The 25,500-nt window shown below is 38.6% G+C and overlaps 1 protein-coding gene across 1 annotated transcript in view; it reads left to right on the forward strand.

The window, feature by feature from the left end:
* Positions 1 to 25,500, forward strand: part of LOC134586239 (collagen alpha-1(XIX) chain-like) — a 378,704-nt gene that overhangs the window by 14,420 nt on the left and 338,784 nt on the right. Inside the window, exon 2 of the mRNA XM_063441732.1 lies at positions 8,246 to 8,371. Coding sequence (XP_063297802.1) covers positions 8,284 to 8,371 — 88 coding nt within the window. The 5' untranslated portion in view covers positions 8,246 to 8,283. The remainder of the gene's footprint in view (positions 1 to 8,245; positions 8,372 to 25,500) is intronic.

Here is a 25,500-nt window from a genome sequence, read left to right on the forward strand (position 1 = left end):
TCCTTGGCTCACCCTAATCAGCCCTCCTAAACTCCAAAATTGCACATTATAAGTGCTGTAAATATGTACCACCTTCAGGACAGGTGCCTGTAGGCAGATGCCTACTCTGCCTAATGGGAAAGCAGGCTCTAGTTACCGAGCACCCTGACTCTTGTTTTTGCTGTGCAAGGAAAGAGCAGTTCTGAAATAACCCACCTACCCCTATTTATTCCCCCCTCACTTATTCTGATACCCCAATCTTTAATCAAACCATACCTCCCAGCATTGAGAGACATGGAATCAGCAAGAGGGGGCATGTTGGGGGTGTGGGAGGGAGGAGGGGGGGGGGATTGGGGTGCTATGCTAGAGAAGGGCATGCAAGTTACATTATTACTTCAATAATCACTCTTAAAGGGACCATCCCTCTGGAAACAGGATATGACTGGTCAGTTCTATCACAGCTGCTCATGTGATGACGTAACTCGAGGCTCTCAGTACAGACTCAGTGCCAAGATGTAGGACACCAGAGAGCAAACCCAAGACAGACAGAGAGAACCCCAAACTCAAGACTGTACTGCTGACCCGGGACCTTTTTGAAATCAGTTAAAATCTAAAAAAATTGCAAACATAAATACTGCCAAGCCGGTCATTTCGCAGCACTCTAAAATTGTACCCCTGACTTATTTGCCCACAGAAATAAACTACAAACTACAAACTATAATGTTACCTTTGCATTTATTAATACAAAACTATAAATACATACATAAAATCAAGCTTTCAGACATATGACTGAAGGCAAAATTATGTGTTTCACAAAATGTACAGGTCTTTATAAGTCTCTACGTCAAAGGATAGGCTCGAACATGGACATTGCAGACGTCAGTAAACTTTTTATAACTACTATGACTTTGACTATGCAAATGTGTTTTTCATTTTTAAATAGCAGTCCAATCACTGATTCTGTATGGTAAAATACAGGACCCTGCATTTATGGGGTCAATAGCCACTAATGAAACCAGATGCAGGGAAATTGTAACTACAATACTTACAGTCAGAGACCTAAAATACATAATGGTTGTTATAGCAGCACGTATTAAATACACTCCTTTAAACGTGCAGTTACCATATTTTGATTAGCTAATTATTTGCTGGCAATGAGTACGTTTCCAAAAAATTAATTAAAAATTAAATACAAAAACACAATAGAAGAAAACTCTGGTTAGGAGTAAGTAGCAACACATACAGGATGGATCACTGTAGCAAAGCAAACGACTATTACAGTACAGAAGTTGTTAAAAGAAAAGTTTATGCAATATAATGGTCAAGAAAGGGGTGAAAAATTTGTATTTCTTGAAAAGAAAAAAAAAACAGCAGAAATGGGAATAATGTAGAAATTGTTCACGCACTGTCAGAAATATGTGAGTCTGATCACTAGAAGGGACATGTAGGCAAAATATGTGCAGTGTTTTGTGGATATGCGTTAGAGACAGCTGCAGCTAAGCTTGAGAACCTGTTAATGACTTATACTAGTACTTGTATAATTAGTAGCTTATATCACTTTACGCACAATGAAGAGCGTGTTTAAAACATTAAATGAACATCTGACCCCAAACATAATTTATTTTTTGTTAAAATTGGATATTCAGTCCATCCATGCAGAATATTTACAGGATTCTTCACTTTGGTAAGAATTCAAGGTTAATTCAAAGTGAATTTTAAATTGAAGGTAAAAATAACAAAATTAGAAAAATTTCCATAAATCAGCTATGTTTTCAGTTCAGATAATTTGACCTTAAATTTGAAATTCACTTTGAATTTACTTTGATTTGTCACTTTAGTAAAAACCCTGTGAATGTCAAAAAATACTTAACCCAGTCTGCATTCAAAAATATTTATTCAAAGTGCAAATATTACTATTATTTTCTTTCCAAATGGCAGTTCCACCGTTGTCAAAAATACCTTTTTTTTTTCTACAAAATCTATATATAGCTTTTCGTTTGTTTTAAAATTGAATACAAATGAATTGCCTAAAATAAAATACACTAACTGGACTCTTTTGTAGACAAACTAATTAATGCAAATATCCAGACATTGAATCATGCGGTTCCAACTCATCATATAAAACATGCAGACACAGGGAGCTGGTTTAAACATTGTTCAGCCACACAGAATGGAGAAGATGCATGCACTATACAACTTTAAACGTGATGTGAGAGGTTGGTGACTTATGTGAGGAATCCAGCTCACAGATCACCTCTATAGATATTCTCACTACAGTTTGCAGAGTGAATAAAAAATTGTTCATTTAAAAAAAAAAAGAATAAGAGGCAACAATGTGGGAAGACACTTTATTAATAAGAGAGGAGAGGGGAAAAAAGACAGCCATTTTCAAGTTGAGAGAAAGCCAACAAAACCTAAATAACCAGCATTTAACACAGTGTGGTAGAAAGTTCTACATCTCTGAATGTCTAAAATTTTGACTGTCAAGTGAAGCTATAAATGTGGACCATACTTAGTCTTTTTTTGTCAGCAAAGATCAGGTATGTAGGATATATGGACAGCAGATTGCAATATCATATGGAAATATCTGTGGGAATAAATGAGACCCCTCAATAGAACCTGAGCCTTGTTTGAATGGCACATAGCATTGTGTAAAATTGCCAACTCACACATCTGAGTCTCTCATGGGCTCAGTTTAAATGGAAGAGAGATCTCATTTGGGTGTTCCATGCTTTCCCCTAGACAGGAAAATCACCACCATAGCGTAAAATCAAATAACAATTTATTCAAATAACAATTTATTAAAATACATTAAAAGCAGCTTTTCTTATAAATGGCGGACATAGCTTGATAAGACGAGACTCCTCTGGTTATGTTTGTATCCAACACTGTAGTGGTTATGGTGCCTTAAGTGTCCTTTAGCCATCCTATGGTAAGATATCAAATAATTTAAGCATAATTTGAAAACTACCTGGGTCCATCGTTCTGCCTACATTGCATCTGTCACATCTGGTCTTATCAAGCAGAAGAAGCTTGAGGCCACATTGGAGCTAAGCAGGATTTAAAATGGCAGAATTTAAAGTGAGAATTCAGCTGGCATTCTCTGCTATTCTCTGCCAATGATTTAAATCTTGCATAAGTCCTGCTCTCCCCTAAAGTGACATCCTGCTTCTCCTGCAGTTGCTTGGAGGGACCAATATAGTGGGAAATCTATTCATACTTACCGTGATTTTCTTTTCCTGTCTATTATATTCATGGCAGCATATACATCATGGGTTAGCTCCGCCCCTTACAGCCAATAGGACAGGAAAAACACCAAAGGCTTTAAAAGGAGGCTCCATTCCTAAGGTCCTCAGTCAGTTACAAGCTCTACAGTAGATAAATAGAGACATTGATGGGTCGGTAGTATATGCTGCCATGAATAATAGCCAGGAAAAGACAATTACGGGAAGTATCAATACATTTTACACTTTCCTGGCTAATCATGGCAGCATATACATCATCAAGCTAACAAAGGGAGGGACAGAAACGTAAATAACAGCCATAAAATCTAGAAAAATGCCTCTCGACCTGGTAGTTCCCAAAAAATGTCCATCAGATCTAGGTAGGGTATCAGTCAAATCTGAGTCATCCCTGAGGATACGTCGGGGCATAGTTGCCATTCCACCTTGTCCACTGTTACTCAGCTCAGGTAATCAGCCATTGTATTCTGTGCCCCTGGTTGTTCTTCTGTGCCCTGACCATCATGGGCTGTAATTCCTTCATCAATAAGTGGCTGTGAGACCCACTTTGACGATTGATATAGGATACAGTCGCATTGATATTTGAGCAAATCCGGACCCACTTGTTCTTCAGCAACCCTCGGAAGTGAAGGCGAGCCCTAAAAATGACTTGTAATTCCATAAAATTGAATGGTAATATTGTGCCTTCCCTTATACACAGACCTTGTGTAACATGGTCTAAACACTGTACAACCAATCCTTGAAAACTGGAATCCGAGCTTATAATTGACCAATGAGGTTCTGTATTTTCCAAATAAGTTTGGGATGTTTACTGTAATCTTCCCTCCATTTTAGGTACTTTCTGGCAATTGCCCTTATCCAAGATGGCTGCCACAACATGTATTCCCATATTGCAAGTAATCTGTATTGTGCCCTTTAATGCACAAACTGCATATGTGCAGGAGTCTTCCGAGTGCATTTGCCATTTAGAGACCGGGGAGAGAGCTCGGCCTGCAGCAAACAAGGGAACAGGGAATACATCTCCGGGACTGAGGGGAAGCATAAGAGATAAAGTAAAAGTGCCTGCAAGGTGATTAAAAGGTGACAAGGTGCAAAAGTTTAAAGGCACCACTGTATAAAGGCATCATAGTATAAAATGCATCACAGCCTAAGGAACAGCTGCATAATGCCCCCACAGTTTAAAAACATCACAGCTTAAATGCATCAGTTTAAATGCATCACAGAGGAAAGGCATCACAGATTAAATGCATCACAGATTAAATGCATCACAGCATAAAAGCTTCACACTATAAGGCAAAGCTGCACAATGCACCATAGTTTAAAGATATTACAGCATAAGGCACAGCTGCATAATGCATCACAGTTTGAAGACATCACAGTTGAAAGGAATCACAGTGTACAAGTACCATAGTATAAAAACACCACAGTATAAAGGCACCATAATATAAAGGCACCATAATATAAAGGCACCACAGAATAAAGGCACCTTAAAATAGCAAAAACAATTCAAGTAACGAAGAGGAAAAAACATACATGCCCATAAGTAAAAGGAGCAAAATGCTCACATCCTTAGGGCTGTAGGACAGGAAAAAGACTGAGGACCTTATAAATGGAGCCTACTTTTAAAGCCTTTGGTGTTTTTCCTGTCCTATCGGCTGTAAGGGGCGGAGCTAACCCATGATGTATATGCTGCCATGATTAGCCGGGAAAAGTTGTAAATCTGTGCTGACACGGTTTGACTTCTTACCATCACCTGGTGTCTGGGCTCTCTTGGAACTCTTGGGAGGTTATGGAACAAAATTATAGAAGAAGACGAGAAGCCTCTGGTTATGGTTTAATAACAACAAGTGCATATACATATACGTTGAAAGGGACACTATAGTCACCATAACAACTACAGCTTAATGTAGTTGTTCTGGTGAGTATTACCTGTAGGCTTTTTTCTGTAAATGCTTCCTTTTCATAGAAAAGGCAGTGTTTACATTGTTGCCTAGGAACACCTCTAGGTGCAGTCATTCAAACGGCAACTAGAGGTGCTACCTGTAACAGTGTGCAGCATTGACATTCAGTGTCTCCACGGCCTGCAAGAAGATGCTGAGCATTTTTCACAGAGTTGCATTAATTCAATGCATCTCTATAAGGAGTTGCTGATTGTCCAGGGTGGTGTTTGGCTATGTCCCCCATGCCGCCTCTTTGGCTGAGATCATCAAAATTGATTATCTCAGCAAATCTAATGCTTTCCTATTCTGATGATGTCAGCCAAGAAGGCAATCCAATGTTTTTCAATTATGATTATATCAGCTAAGGAGTTAGATCAGGGCAGGGTCAGCGCTGGCAGACTCGTGTGGCACTGGAGAAAAAGGGTAAGTTTTTACTTTATTTAAAGAAGGCAAGGGGGGAAGGGACTAGAGGCCTAAAATGGGTTTTTAAAACTGTAGGAGTAGGAATACGTGTTTGTATTCCTGACCCTATTGTGTTCCTTTAAGAACTATTTTTTATTTTAAAATTCTGACATTACCTAAGAACTACATTTCATTATTAAGCTTATTATTACTTTTGGAATAATTATTTTTTACACTACCTGCTGAGTCCTCTGAGAAACAACAAAGCTTCTTGCATTTCCACCTATTTTTAGCATCCAATAAATAGTAATTTGGGCTGAAGAAATGACTATAACAGTGCACACAGGAGACCATTCTAAATTGGTCTTTTTTTCACTCTCTTTTTTCAGTTCATTCCAGGACTATTTATTTGTGTGATTTTATTTGCTTTGATCTTTGAAGGGCTTCTTCCTTACAATATTTCATAACATTTCATGATCGCTTCTTTGAACGTGATATAATATGACACTGGTTCCCAAAGGCCAACAGTCTCTAAGGCTATTACTGAGGAAATATTATTAGGTAAAGAGCTGTGTTCTGTATTAGCCTCAATATCACAGAGAATACCAGACTTGAAAAAGTTAATGGTTTAAACTTGACCTTCAATACACCCCTGTGACACAGTGCTCTTGTCTCTGGCATTTCATCACGCCTTTGACTAATAGTTCCGTAACAATGGCTTCTGTACTTTACCTTTTTCAATGATGTTTATGACCAATCATATTGATAGCAAACCATTTAGATATAATTCATCTTGAAATGCTGTGAACTCAATTGTGTCTTCTGTCATTCTTTAGAAAAATAAATGTTGCCTTTTCTTTGGATGTGACAGTGGGCATTTGTTAGACACATAACAGGTTTATAATTACTTAATTTTTTTGGGGGGGCTTTAATTTATGTATTTTAACCTTTCACACAAATGGATATACAAGCATTAAAATGGCCCTTTTACAATTATATGTCACCGTACAGATGTTTAGAGTCATATTAATCACTTAGAACATTTTCTACCAGTGACAAACTCTGAAGTGTAAAGCATAGCTTGCCCAAACTATGTCATTTTTTATCTGTGAGAGCTGTATTGTTCTGCGGAGAGTTATCACGCAATGTGTATTTTTAGACAACTCAGGCCCATAGAATAACACAGCAGCACAAAAGATGTTCTTATGTGGGCTACGGTGACATTATCTATGAAATTCTTGCTTAAAAAAACCCCATACAAATAAATCACATAAAATAACTTAAAGTAGAGTTAACAGTCTGTATTGTTTATTTATTGCTCTTATGTATTTTATATGCATAAGTATCACCGTTCTTCTTCAAGTTATCTTACCTTACAATTCACTATCCATTCATGTTGTCCTTTTGCATGGAATATTGAATTATTCAAACCAAATACACAGTTGGTGCGTTATCATAGCATGAGTATTGTTCACTGAATGCCTCTGCAGTTTTCAAATAAACAAATATGGAAATAAAAATAATATTTTATGACTTTATGTGCTTTTACTGCCATAAAACTGTAGTGGCAATGCAAACTACCTTATGCAAATCTTGATTTTCATTGTACTGTATTGTCAATCCTGTAAAACTGAACAATATCAGTTTGAACACATTACATGCCATTATTCCGTATGGATTTTGGGGATTTATTCACTAAAGAGTGAACGTTTGGGCCAAAATATCTGTCCTGAAACTAAAAATACTCATCACAAATTACTGTTTAATGAAAAAAACATCATATTATTCAAGAGATACTCCACTGCCAAAATAACACTAAATAAATCACAGTTAAGTAGATATTCCCCAATGAAAACAAATATAAATATTTATTTATGTATTTTTTAAATGGAGTTATATCTAAAACAGCTTGCAAAACCTGCAGTTTTCTTGTCTGCTGTCTATGCAATCCCTCCCCTTCTAACCCCACCCAGATTTTCTGTGGCTGTCCAATCATAGACTTCCCAATGGAGCTCAATGAGAAGTCTTTGGAAGACAGGTACTCTGAGCAGTTTCTTGCCTCTTGAATTTAGCTCCACTGAGCTAACCAAACCAGGAAATAAAAAGAACAGTTGTCTGCTTGAAAGCCAGGGGGTGTAACCAAGATAATTTATAAAACTGTCTCTATTGAAATCTGAAATTAAAGGGGGAAAAAGGACACACTCTTCACACATAATGCATTTCAGAATGCTAAACAGCTTTAGGGGTCCAGAGTGTCCCTTTAAAAATTTTTAAAATTAATTATGCATATTATTATTTTCATTAACTTGCTTAAAGGAACACCCCTCGTGGCTCACTGGTACTCCATCCCCATTTTGGAATGCTTTAACTTCTTACCTGGAGTCTGCTGTTCACTACTGCTTGCCATCACTAGCTGCATTGGAGAGCTAGAAGGAGGAACTTCCATTAGCTCTTCTTAGATAAGCTGTGCGATGCAATGCAAGCTGTGGTGGTTATGGTACTTGGAGTGTTCCTTTAAAATAAATAGATATTATTCAGAAGATCATTTCTGGGATACATTTTACTTTAGTTTTCTTATTTTATTTCTTGTTTGTTAATGAGTTGGACATTTAATGATATCATTATAATATATTATACAAAGCCATTCAGCATTGCTGATCTTTTCTTCCTCTCTCTATACAGAATATCTTGGTTGCTGGAGTACATGACTACAGATAAAAATGAAGTCCATCGTATTTTGGATCACTTACTTTGGAATGCAAATTATGTTGCCTGGGTCATCTTCTATGGCAGTAACCAACAGGACAGGTAGATACAAGTATCTTTATTATCAGTTACAAGCGCTACGGAATCTGTTGGCGCTATATAAATGGCAATAATAATAAATAAGTAGGAGGCTTGTAATGATCATTAATCTGGTTTACCAAATGTTAAACTTGTGATTCATATAGAAGCTGTTGCCATGCAATTCATAATATAGGTAATAACTATGTTTTTCACTTTTGCATTTCTTGTAATAGTAACATTGTCAAGTAGTGTGCAGCTATGCTATTGAGGAAATTCCTGCTTTAACTCAGGTAGTCTAATGGTCATAAATGTAGTAAGCACAGAATGTTGTGATTATTTTGTTCTGGTTTGTTATAGTAATGGGCCTCTTGGGTATATTCCAAATATATTCCGAATAGTGTGTATTCTGAATGTTTTTATTTTGTAGAAAACAAAGAAAGGTTTAGGCACTCCAAGGTCCAACAAAGGCAAATGTATTTGAACCAAATGACAAGCAACAATGTGTACACCTTTTAGGTCTTTCTCAAGTTTTAATTTTGTAGGATGTTTGTTAAAAATGTTCAGGTTAATGATGTCCAACATTGTAAAGAGTACTGTTTTTTTGTTATCTCAAGAGTGTTTTGTAGTATTCCTGCTAGTACATATTGTACATAAATATTAAATTGTCAATAAGGTATCAGCTCTTGTTAAAAGCAAGTTTTTTTTTTTAATGAATGAGACATTACTCAGAGAATTACTGTGTAGAATATGCAGGTGAGCATGGCTCAAGAATCATAGATCCTTTCACAAAGCAAAGAGAATATTCCTTCATACATCGCACAGAAGTGATTGTATTGTATAGAGGAAAGAAGTATGAGTCTACCTGCTTAACCATTTATTAATAGGGTCATGTGCTAAAAAATATGAAATATGTACTATACCAGGGGCAGGCAACCTTCAACAATTCAGATGTTGTGGATTATATCTCCCATAATGCTCTTACAGCCATGATACTGGCAAAGCATCTTGATAAATATAGTACAAACATCTGGAGTGTCAAAGGTTGCCTACCCCTATTATGTTGTTTATTATATAAATAGTGAGTAGAGATGTATATTAATTTGTCCATGAAGCCCTACTGAACTATACAATCTAAGATACTTTTTCAACTGATGCATCTCCTATATTGCTAATTGTTCCTTAACTCACCTAAACTCACTGCATGTGTATGTACATTTTCTTTTCATAGAACTTAAATGGGAGGTTCAAACTTACAGGGACACTATAGTCACCAAAACAAATTTAGCTTCATGAGGCAGTTTTTGGTGTATAGGTCATGCCCGTGCATTTTCATTGTTCATTTCACTGCCACTAAGGAGTTAAATAAGTTTGTTTATGGAGCCCTAGGCACAACTCCCCCCATGTGATGTACACTGCCTTCTTAAACACTTTATTACAAAATCTGTTTAATTTAGAATTTCTTATCTTCTGCTGTGTTACTAGCTTTCTAGACTCTATAATATCAAAACACAGTTAGAATAAAATTTCATATAAATATATAATTTAAAAAAAATAAATTATTATTATTTTTAAGTTTTTTAATTTATTTTAATTTACTTATTATTTGTATTTTATAATATATATATATATATACACACAATATATATAGTTATTTTATATTTTATATATATACGTGTGTAATTTAATTATAAGTGTATTTTTATATTAATATATGTATATATTAATATAAAAATACACATAGTATGACATTATATATATGATATATAGACATATATTATATACATGTATAATATATGTCTATATATCATATATATATATATATACTCATATAATTATATTTTTTATTAACATTAACATTTTTTATTTATTTTTATTTTACAGCAGCAGGGAGACTGCTTGTCAGCACAGGCAGTCCCCCTGCAGGCAGACACTTGGACACCTATTGTGGCCATGTAACCGCTCTGTTGAGCGATCACGTGGCTGCGGGGTCCTAATCTGCTGCGGGGAGACTGCCTAGGCAGTCAGGTCAGGTATTCTCCCCACACCATGAGCAACGCCGATCGCCGCCGGGGGAGTAAGTACATCTTACCGATGACGGTTCAGGGCTGTCACCGGTCCTCAAGGGGATTTTTCCAATGACGCACCTGAGCCGCCATCGGTCGCGAAAGGGTTAATATTTGGGGATCTACCTTTTGGGCACTCCTGAAATAACCTCTTGTGGTTTCTGTATTGGAACCAGTCTCAGAAAAGTTTTTTAGTTTGTTAATTTTCCTCATATATACTGGAAAATGCACAATATGATATAGTTGATAAAACTCTAGTAGCAAACACTTTTAGTTTATTTGCTTTTAAACCTAAAAATGTTACTTACACTAAATGCTGACTATATGCTCATTCCAGCAGCAATGATTACGCTGTTTATGATTTCATACCTTGCCAAGATAGTTGATGCTTCATTGAAGCGCAAAACTGTCTAAACTATACTGCAGTTAGTGTTTTTTCTTTTTTCTTTTGTGTCTCTTAATAAGTGTTTAAAGAAGTGATTATATGTATCCCGTCAGTGAGGAACGTGCTGCATACTGATGTTTATAATAATGTAACAATTACCAAGTACCAATAGAAGATGACTAAATGCAGTTCGTACATGAAAACAAAAAATGAGCACATTTGCACATTTTTAATCTTAGATTTATAACTTCCTATTCTTAAATTTGTGACTTTTCTAACAATGCCACATACAGAGTGGCAGGGAATGTATTTGAAGAATAATGCTTGTTTGCGCTTATATTTAAACTTATAATAATAACGTGTAATGAATGAACTTTATAATAATGAGATCACTTTTATGTTTTGCCTCAGTTGGCTCATAGCGACCTACTTCTGGTAGGAATTTTATTATACAGAAACACAATCCACATGAGATATGGGCATCAACAGCAGATTGTGAGCGTTTATGATTGTGAGCCAGTCATTGCCACCCATTGCCACTTGTGTCAATGAGAAAGTGTTAGCCAGAGCAGAAGCAGCAGGAAGCACTATGGTGGGTAGAAACACCAGTTCACCTCTTAACTGGAAATAAAGGACTTAAAGCAGCACTGTCATGCCAAACGTATCTTTCTCATATTGTTTCCTCTTCTCTTCCTCTCTCAGAATATGTTATTTTCTTATTTATTTCTGATCTAGTTTTCTTTAAAACATAAGACAAAGTATGGACCACGTATGTATTTTTCCTACGCTTGACTTTGTTTGACCAAAAGGACAAGCTTAAGTCAGCTCCATTTCCTGTGTCAGAGAAAGTACTCACCCTTCTCTTTGACACAGGAAATGGAGCTGACTTAAGCTCCTCCTTTTGGTCAAACAAAGTCAAGCGTAGGAAAAATACATAAGACAAAGTAACACTTTCAACACTTTCTCATTTATCATATGTTTTAAAGAAAACTAGATCAGAAATAAAGAAAAGAAGAACAGATTCTGTGAGAGGAAGGGAAGAGTAAACAATAGGAGAAAAGTAAGTTCGGTGTGACAGTGCCGCTTTAACAGTTTGCCAAGGGATGACGCATTGGTACTCGAGTCCTTATAATCACTTCAAAGAGATGGAGTGGCTATGATGCTCAGTGTTCCTTTAAGCCATTTGAAAATACATATGCTAATTTTCAACAACAATGGACAGGAAGATGTGCTTAGAGACGGCAGGAAATGAATTGTGCCGCATAAAATTGTTCCCCCCTATCCTTTGGAAAATGCGACATAAATCCATCTTAAGTTATATAAAAGCATACTCTTTCATATTACAGAAATGTATTTGTAGCATTAGTTTTCCTTTATTAGAAAAAGAGATGTAATCTGCTTAAGCATTTTTTTTTTTATAAAAGGATTTGTAATGCACTAAATCTTTTTAAGTACCTGTTAAGCAGATTTTAATATATTTTTCTGTCTAATATCCTCATATGTTTAGCTCATCCTATGAATGCAATTCTTCTTATCTTCTTAAGTAAACATATTCTATAGCACGGCATTGTGAACATATCTCAAACGGCAAAGATGTTAAAAATGAACTGCGCTGGAATATTATACCGGAATACATTATAAATGTTAAAATGGCCATTCACACTACTTGCTTAACCTATCAGAGGATCATACCCACATTAACCATATTTCACTTTTTATGTGACTAGGGCCAATGTGCTAAGATGGATTAACATTGAGTGTGTCTGCTCATAGCAAGTTAAAAATGAATAAACTGTACCAGGCAGCTGCTATGAAGGTTGCTTTACAGCTCTGATACAATAAACAAGGACGAGGCTGCGGTGAGCAATTATAATCTCGCTCTGCTGTAGTGCTAATGCATATAGAAATCAGTAACATAGGAATCTAAATAACATACTTTAGGACTCTGAATAGAAAGCAATTTTTCCGTAAGTTGCAAAAAGTGGAATTTACTTTAAAACTTTACCCACAGATGTTTTACTTCCAGATACACATTTTTATGTGCATTTATATGTGTGTATATAACTTACCATTTAACATACATGAAATATTTATGTGCATATATATATATAAAATATATGTCCACGTGGGTCCAGCATGGTCTTGTGCTTGCCTGGGTTCTTACGTCAGCCAAAATGTACATAATCCAAGAGAAGTGCACTCAAAGGACTCTGTAGATGATTTTCTAATATATTTTTTGTGCAATGTGGATACACACCATATTCGTGTTAACGTTTCAGTCCTCTGTGGGACTTTTTTTAAGACCTTTTTTCTCTTAGAAGAGAATTCTATAATTCTTTTTAATAAAAAAATAAAAACTTTTTTAATAAAACACATTTTTTTTGTTTGATGTAACCCTTGCTGGCAAATACCATCCTTTAAAAAAAAAAAAAAAAAAAAAAAAAGAATTCTAGTAAACTCCCCTGTAATTTAGTGTTAAGTCCAACTTCAATGAAATTTCAACACAGCATTTTTTAGTTATACATAGAGATTCTATCAGTGACAGAAGTGACAGTGGAACATTAAGGTGATTTAGGAATTTCACACATTATCCATTAGTCCATTTATTTATAAAACACATAAATAGAAGAAGCAGTATTTCTATGTACTATTTGTTTTTTATTTCTCCCTGCTTTTCAATCAGTAAGCATCGTTTTGCATTTTTTGAAAGCCCCAATTTGTGGTATTAAACAGGATTACACACCTTAACTATGTAACGAGTTCTGAAAAAAATACCAGGAGGGACTATTTTCTAGTCAGATAATACTGACTTTTATGAGGGTTAAATGATAGATGTAAAATATGTGTGATTTGATAAATTTTCAGAATACTTTCTGAATACTCATCACGTATCTTGCCCCATGTTGAATGTGCTGCAGCTGCAGTATTTTAAATTAGAAAATTGGCACTCCTATGACACTCATTAGTTCAGAAATGCTTCGTATAAATGGGTTTTATATTATAGCGCACACCAAGACATAATCAGATATTTATGTAACAAATGGGGATTGCCTATTAAGTATTGCAATGCTGAAAGAAGTCTAGATAAGCAGGCAGAAAGAAAAAAAAATTAAGATTTAAAATAAAATCTGTATTCTGATTGGTCAAATATTTAATATTTCTTCAGAATACAGGTGGAACTTGGAAGTCAGATAGAATTAGTAGCTATTGAGTGCATAGATAATGATAATAGAAATAATGACTGTCCATTTTGTGTGTTATAATGCAGGACATGTAAAACTGCCATTTTGGCCATAATTTTCCAATCTGGTTTTCATTTCACCATAATTCAGTTTTTAGTGAATAAACTCTTTTATATCAGTGAATACATTATTTTATATCAGTGAATGTCTGCAGTTCCTGTGTCAATTTTCCAAAATACTCAGTTTTAGTGAATAACCCAGTCCTGGCTTAAAGGAACACCGGGGGTTAAATAATATATGTGATAGCAACTTCATATCTGTGAAGCTGCTATAGTTCATGGAGGTTCTGGTCCAAATTTGTGTTGATGTTTAACTGCTTTCTTGCTGGAGGTGTAACTCCACCAACAGCAGCATCACTTGGACATCATTGAAGTCTCAATAAGAGTTCTGGACTGGTTAAAGGGACACTATAGTCACCTGAACAACTTTAGCTTAATGAAGCAGTTTTGGTGTATAGAACATGCCCCTGCAGCCTCACTGCTCAATCCTCTGCCATTTAGGAGTTAAATCCCTTTGTTTATGAACCCTAGTCACACCCCCCTGCATGTGACTTGCACAGCCTTCCATAAACACTTCCTGTAAAGAGAGCCCTATTTAGGCTTTCTTTATTGCAAGTTCTGTTTAATTAAGATTTTCTTATCCCCTGCTATGTTAATAGCTTGCTAGACCCTGCAAGAGCATCCTGTATGTGATTAAAGTTCAGTTTAGAGATTGAGGTACAATTATTTAAGGTAAATTACATCTGTTTGAAAGTGAAACCAGTTGTTGTTTTTCATGCAGGCTCTGTCAATCATAGCCAGGGGAGGTGTGGCTAGGCCTGCATAAACAGAAACAAAGTGATTTAACTCCTAAATGACAGTGAATTGAGCAGTGAAATTGAGCAGGGGAATGATCTATACTCTAAAACTGCTTTATTTAGTTAAAGTAATTTAAGTGACTATAGTATTCCTTTAATGTATATTCATATTGATATGCATGGATATAGCTGAAAGTGGTCAGCTGATGTTTTTAACCAATGAAAGGCTGGGGGGATCAGTTCCAGCTTCTACAGATCTGCCAAAGCCAGGTAAACCTCGGCATCTCAATCCTCAGCACCCAGTGGTGACCCATTGCAAAATGCGTTGCTTCATTACCTGGATATCGGGCTGGGTACTCCTGGGATCATAACTGCTACAGGGACCGTATTGCTAACCTACTAATTATATCATTATTGAAATTGAGTTAATTGCATTCATGTTTATTTATGTTTATATATTAATTTATGTTTATATCCACTTGGATTTGATTTCCATTGCTAGCACATTCAAAACTAAATATCTTCTCTATGCAATGTTATCAATTTCATAGAAATAAAATTAATGTTATGTTGCTATTCTTCAAATACTTCTATGAATTACAGAATTTTACTTTGTGGAATAAAGTCAGGCACGCTATTTCCAAGTTTGTCTCAATATCCCTAACCCACATCAAAAGACATTTGATCTTTCTAAATGATTTTTCAATACATTTAAAATTCAAGGTTGTATGACCATATCTATTTGGGGCACTGTCACATGTCAAACACCATTTCAAATGTCAAGCAACGTACACTCACATTTTTATGGTGTTGCTTGGTGTAGTGTGTTACCAGCCATTCTGGGTAACTTTATAGCCTATTTGAATGTGTTCATAAAATAATTGAGAAGAATCTAAATACATTTGTTTCTTCCAAATTCACTAATGTGCGTTCCATCATGTTATCTTCATTCATAACGAAACTTCAAAGACAACTGAAGAATAATACATTCTTCATGACTTCAAATGTCAGACATTCAACCACAATAACATTCCACAATATTTAAGGAAACAGATGATGACAATTGTCATTCACTTACTACAGATCTGTGAATTCCTTGTGAGTTAAATGCGAATGAGTTAGGAGCAACAGAGTGAAAGAATAACTACAAAGCCTGATCTTCTGTCCTCGGTTAGAGAAAGCAAATACCTTTACCTAGCATGTCAAGGGTACTAAGAATATATACATATGTCTCCTTGCTCTGTAACATACTCATGTTACATGTTGATGGTTTGCTTTGACACTCATGAAACATGCAGCTGATGACTCAATTACGTTTTTCCAAAATAAGTAATACTGCTGGAGTAACATTCATTACTTCAATAGCCATACGTTCCATTGTTTACAATCCCTACATTTCTCTTTCCGTGGTTTTTTAAAACTACCAAAAATGCTACAAATGCTTTATGAAATCCCAATCAACTGGATATGATAGTAATAAAACCCTTTCTATAGTATACAAGGCTATTGTAACAAAAAATCATTCAAATAAACTAATGCAACATAAATATAAGGATAATGCAAAAAGATAGAATGGCAATCAGGTTGCATGCAGTATTGCCGAGTAACACCTAAGGAAAATGGTAATTTTATAACATGACAGGAGGCTTCGTATTTGCTTAAGACTTTCTTTACTTAAGCTTCACAGCAGCACTTTTTACTTAGTAACAGGGTAACCAATCAGAAAAAAAGATAACATGGCATAAAAGTCCCTCCCTGTGACGTCACTTCCTCTTTCTTTGCTGCTTCACACCAGTACAGGTCAGAGTGCCACTGTCTCCTACTTTCTGTGGGTTTTTCTGTGGTTCACTTACTAATTTTCTGTCATCTGTTTTACATCATTCATTATTATTATATACTGTTATATTTGTTCTAATATTTCTTATCCTTGGTCTTTTATTTATCCACCTTATTTATCCTTTGCCTATACTTTCCTAAACACTCTTGAGATTTTTATGTTTTTCACTACATCTAAATTCTATCTTTTGTATTCCGATTCTTTATAACTGTTTTTTTCCGTTTTTCTAATATCTGTTTGCTACCTCTTTTAGTCCGGTTTGCGAGCGGCATTCTGTGCCCCGTTTTTCCCGGGCTTTTGGGCTGTGGAGAACGCCTCCATCAGCTCTCAGTGCGCACGGCGGCCATCTTGGATCTCGCACTCATCCGCGAGATCCAAGCGGCCTCCTCGTTCGCTTGTGCGCATGCGCGAGATCGCGGCGGCCATTTTCTTGGTTCCGCGATCTGCAATCTCTCCGGCCGTGCGGCGGCCATTTTTTGCCGCATTTCGCGGCGTTTTCGTATTTAACTTACCTATATGATTAAATGCAAACATTCAAGTATACCTGCTCAGTACTATATATAACTTAAAATTACAGGTTTAAGTGTTCTCTACTTCCCTCTACTCACCATAGGAGGGATTTTAAAATACCATTAGAACAACCACAATCTATTTCAGACTATCACCCCCTGGTGAAAATTTGTTTATACTACATTAACCTATACTCTCATTGAATAAAACAATCCTTGTTTATATTACTGAATACCTTGGAATACATATAGGGTAAATTCCCTGTCTATACCTTTGACTAAATACAACCCATACTTATACTGTGGATGGGTATAGGGAAAAATCCCTACACAAGATTTATGATTGCTGTTTACTTATACAGCCCATGATTGGCCCGCTTTGTCTGTGCCTCCATACCTCTATACGGGTCTGTATAATTATTCCCAGAGGTTATTTATGCTGGGTGACCCCCAGTTTCAGCTTGCACTGTGGATTTATAACATATTGTGATATATGGTGACGGCCTTAAGATACATTCTAATGCTGGCCTATTCTGCCCCATAGGTCTCAACACTGTTGCTATGGAGGCTTCAAATCAAGATCAAAACCTGCAAGCAATTATTAATGCGGCTGTAGCCGTTTCACTAGAAAAGGCCCTGGCTCGGGTGCTGCCCATTGAGCCAAAGGATCCACAAATATCTGAACCCCCGCTTTCTGACGAAGAAGCGGTGGAGTCCGATTCCACAAAAATAAACCCTTCCAAACCCAATAAGAGATATTGGAAAGGGAATGGGCCAGAACCTCTCAAACGCAAAGGGAAAGAACCGGCGAAACGCCCCAAACAGTCAGACACTAAAGAGAAGCACTCAGTCCAACCCACTCTATCGGAAGAGGAGGAAGATTCTTTCGACCTACACCCCTTAGCCATCCTAGATGAATGGCAAGCCGACCACTCCTCTGAAGATGAGGAAGACTGGCCCGAGACATCGTTTAAAGGAGCACCTCTCCTTCAAACTGCTATGGGAGATCTCACAACTGAAGATATGGTACCCAGTTCCAATCCTTCTGGGGACACTGAATCCTTTCTGGATTCGTTTGGTCAACCTCTTTTCGACCCAAGACAGATCAGATACCCTCGATCATCTGAATGGTCACTCCCAGACCATCTCTCCAAGTATATACATTTTTGGATCAGGAGACCCCTAGATCGGGAAGTCCGCAAGCGCCTAAGAGCCGAATGTCCCAGACCTTCTCTACCGGACAAGGTCGCTGTCACCCCAGAGTTTGACACACTGCTCTACACATATATGGCCAGATCCGGCCGTGACCCTAAAAAGGGCATTGAGCGCAGCTTGCGCCTCACGCAAGACAAAATGCTAGATATCCTGGGACCCCTGGCCAAAATTCTTCTACTGGCTGATGAAGCCCTTTCTAATGAAGATCCTTTAGACCCATCCGTGATAAGAGAATGGGCACTACGCTCAATTTGCCTGCTGGGCAATGCAAATACATCTCTCTGTACCGAGCGTAGAAAAGCAGTGCTGCTGCGCATGGATGCCAAGTTAGCTGACTTGGGAGCAAAAGAATTGGGTCCCAAGGCCAAAGGCTTGTTGTTTGGAGAACCCTACATTAAAGAATTACATAAACATGTAAACTTATACGCCACACTAAACAAGGCGCAGTCATCCATGAAAAGGGTATTCCATCATCAACCCTCACGGGTTTTTGGCAGGGCTGGCCGTACAAGGGGTCGTACAGTCAGCCGCTTCTGGTCCACAAATCAACGCCAGAGAACCCCCACTTCACCATTCTTCCCCAACTATCAATCAAGGGGCTCCTACTCCCAAAGGGCGGATAGGGGAAGAGGATACAGAGCCCGCGGACGCAACAGATACCCAACAGGTGAGATTCCCTATCTTTCGCCTTTCTACTGTTTATCATGCGGGCAGGTTGTCACTTTGTGTAGACATGTGGAAGACGCTGTCTTCAGATACCTGGGTTCTAAACACAGTTCAAGGTTATTCCATAGAGTTTCATTCTCTCCCTTCTCAAACAGGTTATCCTCTCTATCCAACGATGTCAAAATCTCAGAATCGTCTTCTCGATTCAGAACTACGTTCTCTTCTAACAAAAGGAGCGATTCAACCTGCTCCCCTCGACGAAGGCTTCCTCAGCTCCGTCTTCTTGGTCAAAAAGAAATCTGGGGAATACCGCCCAGTAATCAACCTTCGCCAACTGAATACTTTCGTGGTTTACAGACACTTCAAAATGGAAGGAATACATCTCCTCAGAGACATTCTCCGACCAGGCGATTGGTTCACCCGACTCGATCTCAAGGATGCTTACCTCTCTGTATCAGTACATCCATCCAGTCGGCGTTTTCTCCGCTTTCCTTGGCACCACCGGATTTTTCAATTCACCTGCCTTCCATTCGGCCTGAGTTCCGCCCCGTGGTGCTTCACCAAACTACTCAAACCAGTCACCGCACATCTTCGAGAAAGGGGCATTCGTTGCCTAATCTACCTCGACGACCTCTTGCTACTCTGCGAAGACGTATCCAGGCTGCGTTCACAGACGAACTATACATCTTTATTGATCGAATCTTTGGGATTCGTCATCAACCAAGAGAAATCATCACTGGCCCCATCCAGAGTCATTCAATTTCTCGGCTTCGAGATCGACTCTTCAACCTGTGTTCTTCGCCTGCCTCAATCCAAGTTAACTGCGATCAGGAAAGAACTACGCAAAACGCTTCGTCAAGCAGATCTACCCCGCCGAGGTTTGGCTCGGATCGTAGGCCTACTTTCAGCCTCCATTCAGGCAATCTACCCGGGTCCACTACACTATCGGGCCATGCAACGCTTGAAAGCTCAATTCCTCCGGACCCACCCATCATACGATCAGAGGGTCCCGATCACCACCGAAGTGAGGGAGGAACTTTACTGGTGGCTCCGCCACATGTCTGCCTGGAACGGCAAGGCAATTTTCGGTCCCACTCCGGACTTCGTGGTGGAATCAGACGCGAGCCTTCTAGGCTGGGGCGCAACCTGCCATACATCATCCACCGGAGGACCATGGACCAACACAGAACATTCTCTCCACATCAATTGCCTGGAGTTAATAGCCGGCTCTTTCGCAATTCGCAGTTTGACCAATCATCTCTCAAACTGCTGTATCCTCCTTCGGATGGACAATATCTCAGCCGTCCAATACATCAACAAATTAGGCGGAGCCAGATCTCACATCCTCTCCGAAGTGACAAAGGACATCTACGAATTTTGCTTCCAACGCAACATCACACTTCAAGCAGAATATCTGCCAGGGGAGACGAACGTTACCGCGGATTGGTTCTCCCGACATTGGAGAGACGCCAGCGACTGGCGCCTACACAGGACAATCTTCCTTCGCATCTCCAAACTCAGGGGCCCGTTTGTTCTAGATCTATTCGCCTCCCGGACGAATTTTCAAGTCCCTCGTTTCTTCAGCTGGCTCCCAGACCCAGAATGCTCGGCAGTGGATGCCTTCCTTCAGAGGTGGCCGACAACGGGAGCCTATGCCTTCCCTCCATTTGCGATGATCTCCAGAATCCTTCTTCAGGTTCGCAGACAACAGGTCATGCTGGTTCTACTCACCCCACTCTGGCGGGGCCAAGCCTGGTTTCCAGATCTCCTGGACCTCTCCTGTCGACATCCCCTACTGCTACCTCCATGGCCCAATCTCCTAGAGGACCCTCAAGGGAATCCTCATCCAATGATACTGCAAGACCACCTCCACCTAGTAGCTTGGACTCTTTCAGGGGAACCTGGCATTTCGGAGAACTATCGCAGAGAACTAAGGAACTCCTCTGGGATTCATGGGCCCCTGGCACCAGAAGATGCTACCTTTCCTCCTGGAACACTTGGTGCAATTGGTGCCTGGAACGGCATACCGATCCCCTTACTGCCCCTAGACAGTTCATATTGAATTTCCTCTCTCATCTATTCGACCTGGGCCGATCCTACCGATCCATCAACGTTGCCCGGTCAGCCATCTCGGCAGCCCACGTTCCCCTAGAAGGAACTCCAGTGGGCCAGGACCCGCTGGTTTGTAGGCTTTTGCGGGGCATTAAACTGGCTCGCCCTCCAACACCGAAATACTCCCATCTCTGGGACGTCAATGTCATGATTCACTTCCTGGAAACTTGGCCAAACAACGAAGATCTATCCCTCCGTCAACTCTCTGCAAAATTCACCCTGTTACTTTGCCTAGTGTCCTTCCGACGGGTATCGGATGTTCGAGCATTTGACCATGACGCTGTCAATTTCTCTCCAGAAGGTGTCACCTTTTTAGTATCCAGACGGACAAAATCAAACTCTTCTTCAGTTTTTTACCCGTACTTCCCTAACCACCCGAAATTGTGTGTGGTTTCACTTCTCTCCCGTTATTTACTACTCACCTCCTCTCTCCGTTCAAACTCCTCCAGCCAACTATTGGTCTCGTATGTTCGACCTCACCATCCGGTATCAACCACAACCCTTGCCCGATGGGTTAGATGGTTACTCTCCCTGGCCGGGATTGAAGCATCCTTCGGAGCCCACTCCATCAGGGGAGCGGCGGCATCGGGAGCATTCAACGCGGGAGCCTCTCTTCGAGACATTCTTCAGTCTGCAGACTGGTCACGGGAGCAGACGTTCCGCAACTTCTATTTTCGTCCGGCTGTGCACGCTTCTTTACCCCTTCTCGGGGAGCGTTAAAACAGCAAATACGAAGCCTCCTGTCATGTTATAAAATTGTAGATTATGCTAGCTTTAGTGTACCTATAATCTTAATTTTATTAATGACAGGAGGCGAGTATTTCCCACCCATTCACTATCGTTTTCCCCCCCTTTAGAGTCGCCTCATTAGGTAAGTTCATCTAAGATAAGAGTAATACACGATGTATCTTCTCCCAGGGGGGGCTAAGGGTTACACTCTATGGTAAATAGTTTAACACTTTGTTGGAGGTGGGCTATGATATATGATTTCTAATTACTGGATGTCATAATTTTAGAAATCCAATTCACGGATTAATCCTTGGTTTCGACTCTGCTCTCTCGTTTCAGCGTAAAGCTCCCTCAAGAGGACAAGCCTAGGTGCCGTATCATCAAGCATTATTCTCAGCTCTCCAAGAAGACATCTTTGTTTACGTTCCTGTTCCCTCTCAAGCATCAACTTTCTCACCTGGCATTCTGGATTTCGCATCTGGACTTCTTTATCAGTTTCCTGTTCCTATTTGTTCGCAGCCAGAAAGAGGAAGTGACGTCACAGGGAGGGACTTTTATGCCATGTTATCTTTTTTTCTGATTGGTTACCCTGTTACTAAGTAAAAAGTGCTGCTGTGAAGCTTAAGTAAAGAAAGTCTTAAGCAAATACTCGCCTCCTGTCATTAATAAAATTAAGATTATAGGTACACTAAAGCTAGCATAATCTACAATTTTGAAAGAACAAGTAGATGCATTGTAAAGATATACTGCAATTTAAAAATATAAAGCAAGTTCTAGTGCTAGAGAGAACTGAATTACAAACAAAGGCAGTGGGTACGGTTTAAAGTCTGATGTTTGGGTTTCCACAATTTATGAGTTTATTCTAGATTAGTTTGGGTTTTGATTATATTTTATTATACCCTCTTTGGAGTATATTGTGATATTAACATTAAAGGGACACGATAGTCTCCAGAATAACTACAACTTAATGTAGTTGTTCTAGTGAGTATAGCCTGTCCCTGCAGCCTTTTTGCCTTTTTGATGTTTTCCAGAGAAAAACATTACTCCCTAGGGACACTTCCAGTGGCCACTCCTCAGATGGCTACTAGAGGTGCTTCCTGGGGCAGTGCGGCACACTTTCCCCATAGAGATGCATTGACTCAATGCATCTCTATGAGGAGATGCTGATTGTCCAAGGTCCCCACTTGCTTGATGATCTCAGCCAATCCAATGATTTTCCTATGAGAAAACACTGGATTGACTGAGATCATCAATTATAATGATGTCAGCCAAGGAGGCGGATCGGGGCGGGGTCATTAAGGTATGTTTTTTGTATATGTTGTAAGGACAGTAAGAAGGGCAAGCCACCTAAATGGTGGTTTTAACACTATAGGGCATGGGAACTCAAACTCCGGCCCCCCAGATGTCGCTGAACTACAACTCCCATGATTATCTGGCTATCTATGTAATTCAAAGAATCATGGGAGTTGTAGTTCAGCAACATCTGTGGGGCCGGAGTTTGAGGACCCATGCTATAGGGTGAGGAATAAAAGTTTGTGTTCCTTTAACTGAAAGGCCATTGATAATTTAAACCCAAACCGAACAATTCCACCATGCATGGAGATATGGGAACCTTTAATGACATTTTGATGAGCATCACAAATCTGAAAATAATTACATATTTACATTTGGTTTCTACATACCGGTACTTGTGAGATAAAACTTTGAGATAAAACTTGAGATAAAACTTTGTAAGTAATTGGGGTTATTGACTAAACCAGGATACAATTTAAAAGAGGAATGTATATTTTAGTTTGATAGGTTAGAGAAAGTATTCATAAGTTTGTGTGAGAGGGATTTGTGGCAATAATTTGTGGAATAAAATAATCAGAGTAGAATAGCAGCCTGTTTGGTGCAGTAGGGTAAATAAGATTTTTTTTTACATTTATGTTGTTTTATGTAATCTTGTATAGTTCTGCCTCCAGTGTAATTAAAATTGGAATTTGTGTAGTAATATTAAGATAGAAATCATTTGGAATGTTTTTCTAATAGCATTGAATCATTTGAAAGGCATATTAAATTAAGGCCATTGTAATGCCTGTCCAGAATTGTTTAACGTGATTGCATGCCCAGTAACACCGACTTAAATTCTAATCCTTCCTGTTGCATGATGAGACAGCGAAGTAAATCGCAAAGTGTTGTACGGCATCTTTAGAGAATGATGAGCTTGCTGCATAATTTCTGGATGTATTTCCTTGCACATAAATACAGAAAGCAATGTATTCAATTTCAGAAAAGTGGTAAGGAAGTCTGATACTGATATTTTTCCACTAGGCTAAGTGGATATATATCAGGTATGTTTCACCTAAGGTTACATTCTAGTTGATGTTGAAGATGTAGTAATGATATTTTGGGATGCATTGGCAAAGGAACCAAATTTAAGTCCTTTGCCAGCATTATGGGTGTAAGAGAATTATAGTGGATGTAGTCCACAACGTCTGGAGTGCCAAAGTTTGCCTACCCCTCTACTAGACTCGTGCATTTGGTTTTGTCCAAATTGCAATAGGCCACTTGGTAGTTCAGCCAAATTCCATATCTCCAAAGTGCCATACTGACGTAACCAAGTAAACAACTAACGTGATGGACTAGCATGTTCTTTGCTTCAGGAATCAGAGTTCCACCCGTGGCACAAAAAAAAAAGAGACGATTGATAGGATAAAAGATTATTGATGGCTAGGGGACAGCCACTAAATGTTGATTTTATTTACAGATAAAGTGAAAAGTAACAAATAGAGAAAAAGGGCAGAGCAGTAAATAAATGTATTTTTATATAATATATATTTAGTAAATATATATAAAATAGATAAATATATAGTTTTACTGCCCCTACTCTTTTTCCCTCTATTGTTTACTTTTTCTCACTTGATCTATGAACCAAGTTGTGAGAAAAAGCACCTATCAGTAAAGGCAAAATATATACATAATATATTATATTATGTACCGTATATACTCGAGTATAAGCCGACCCGAATATAAGCCGAGGCCCCTAATTTTTCCCCAAAAAACTGGGAAAACTTATTGACTCGAGTATAAGACTAGGGTGGGAAATGCAGCAGCTACTGGTAAATTTCTAAATAAAATTAGATCCTAAAAAAAATATATTAATTGAATATTTATTTACAGTGTGTGTATAATGAATGCAGTGTGTGCGTATGAGTGCAGCGTGTGTGTGTATGAGTGCAGCGTGTGTGTATGAGTGCAGTGTGTGTATGAGTGCAGCGTGTGTGTGTATGAGTGCAGCGTGTGTATGAGTGCAGCGTGTGTATGAGTGCAGCGTGTGTATGAGTGCAGTGTGTGTGTGTATGAATGCAGTGTGTGTGTGTATGAATGCAGTGTGTGTGAGTGCAGTGTGTGTGTATGAGTGCAGTGTGTGTGTGTATGAGTGCAGTGTGTGTATGAATGCAGTGTGTGTATGAATGCAGTGTATGAATGCAGTGTGTGCAGGGCCGGTGCAAGGATATTTGCCCCCCCCCCCCCCATATGTATAGGGATTTTTAACCTAACTGGGAAACAATTACCCATTGGCGAAGTAGAAGTTTTAAAAAAGGGTTTAAAAT

Source organism: Pelobates fuscus, chromosome 2, assembly GCF_036172605.1.
Source record: "Pelobates fuscus isolate aPelFus1 chromosome 2, aPelFus1.pri, whole genome shotgun sequence".
Classification (NCBI taxonomy): Eukaryota; Metazoa; Chordata; class Amphibia; order Anura; family Pelobatidae; genus Pelobates; species Pelobates fuscus.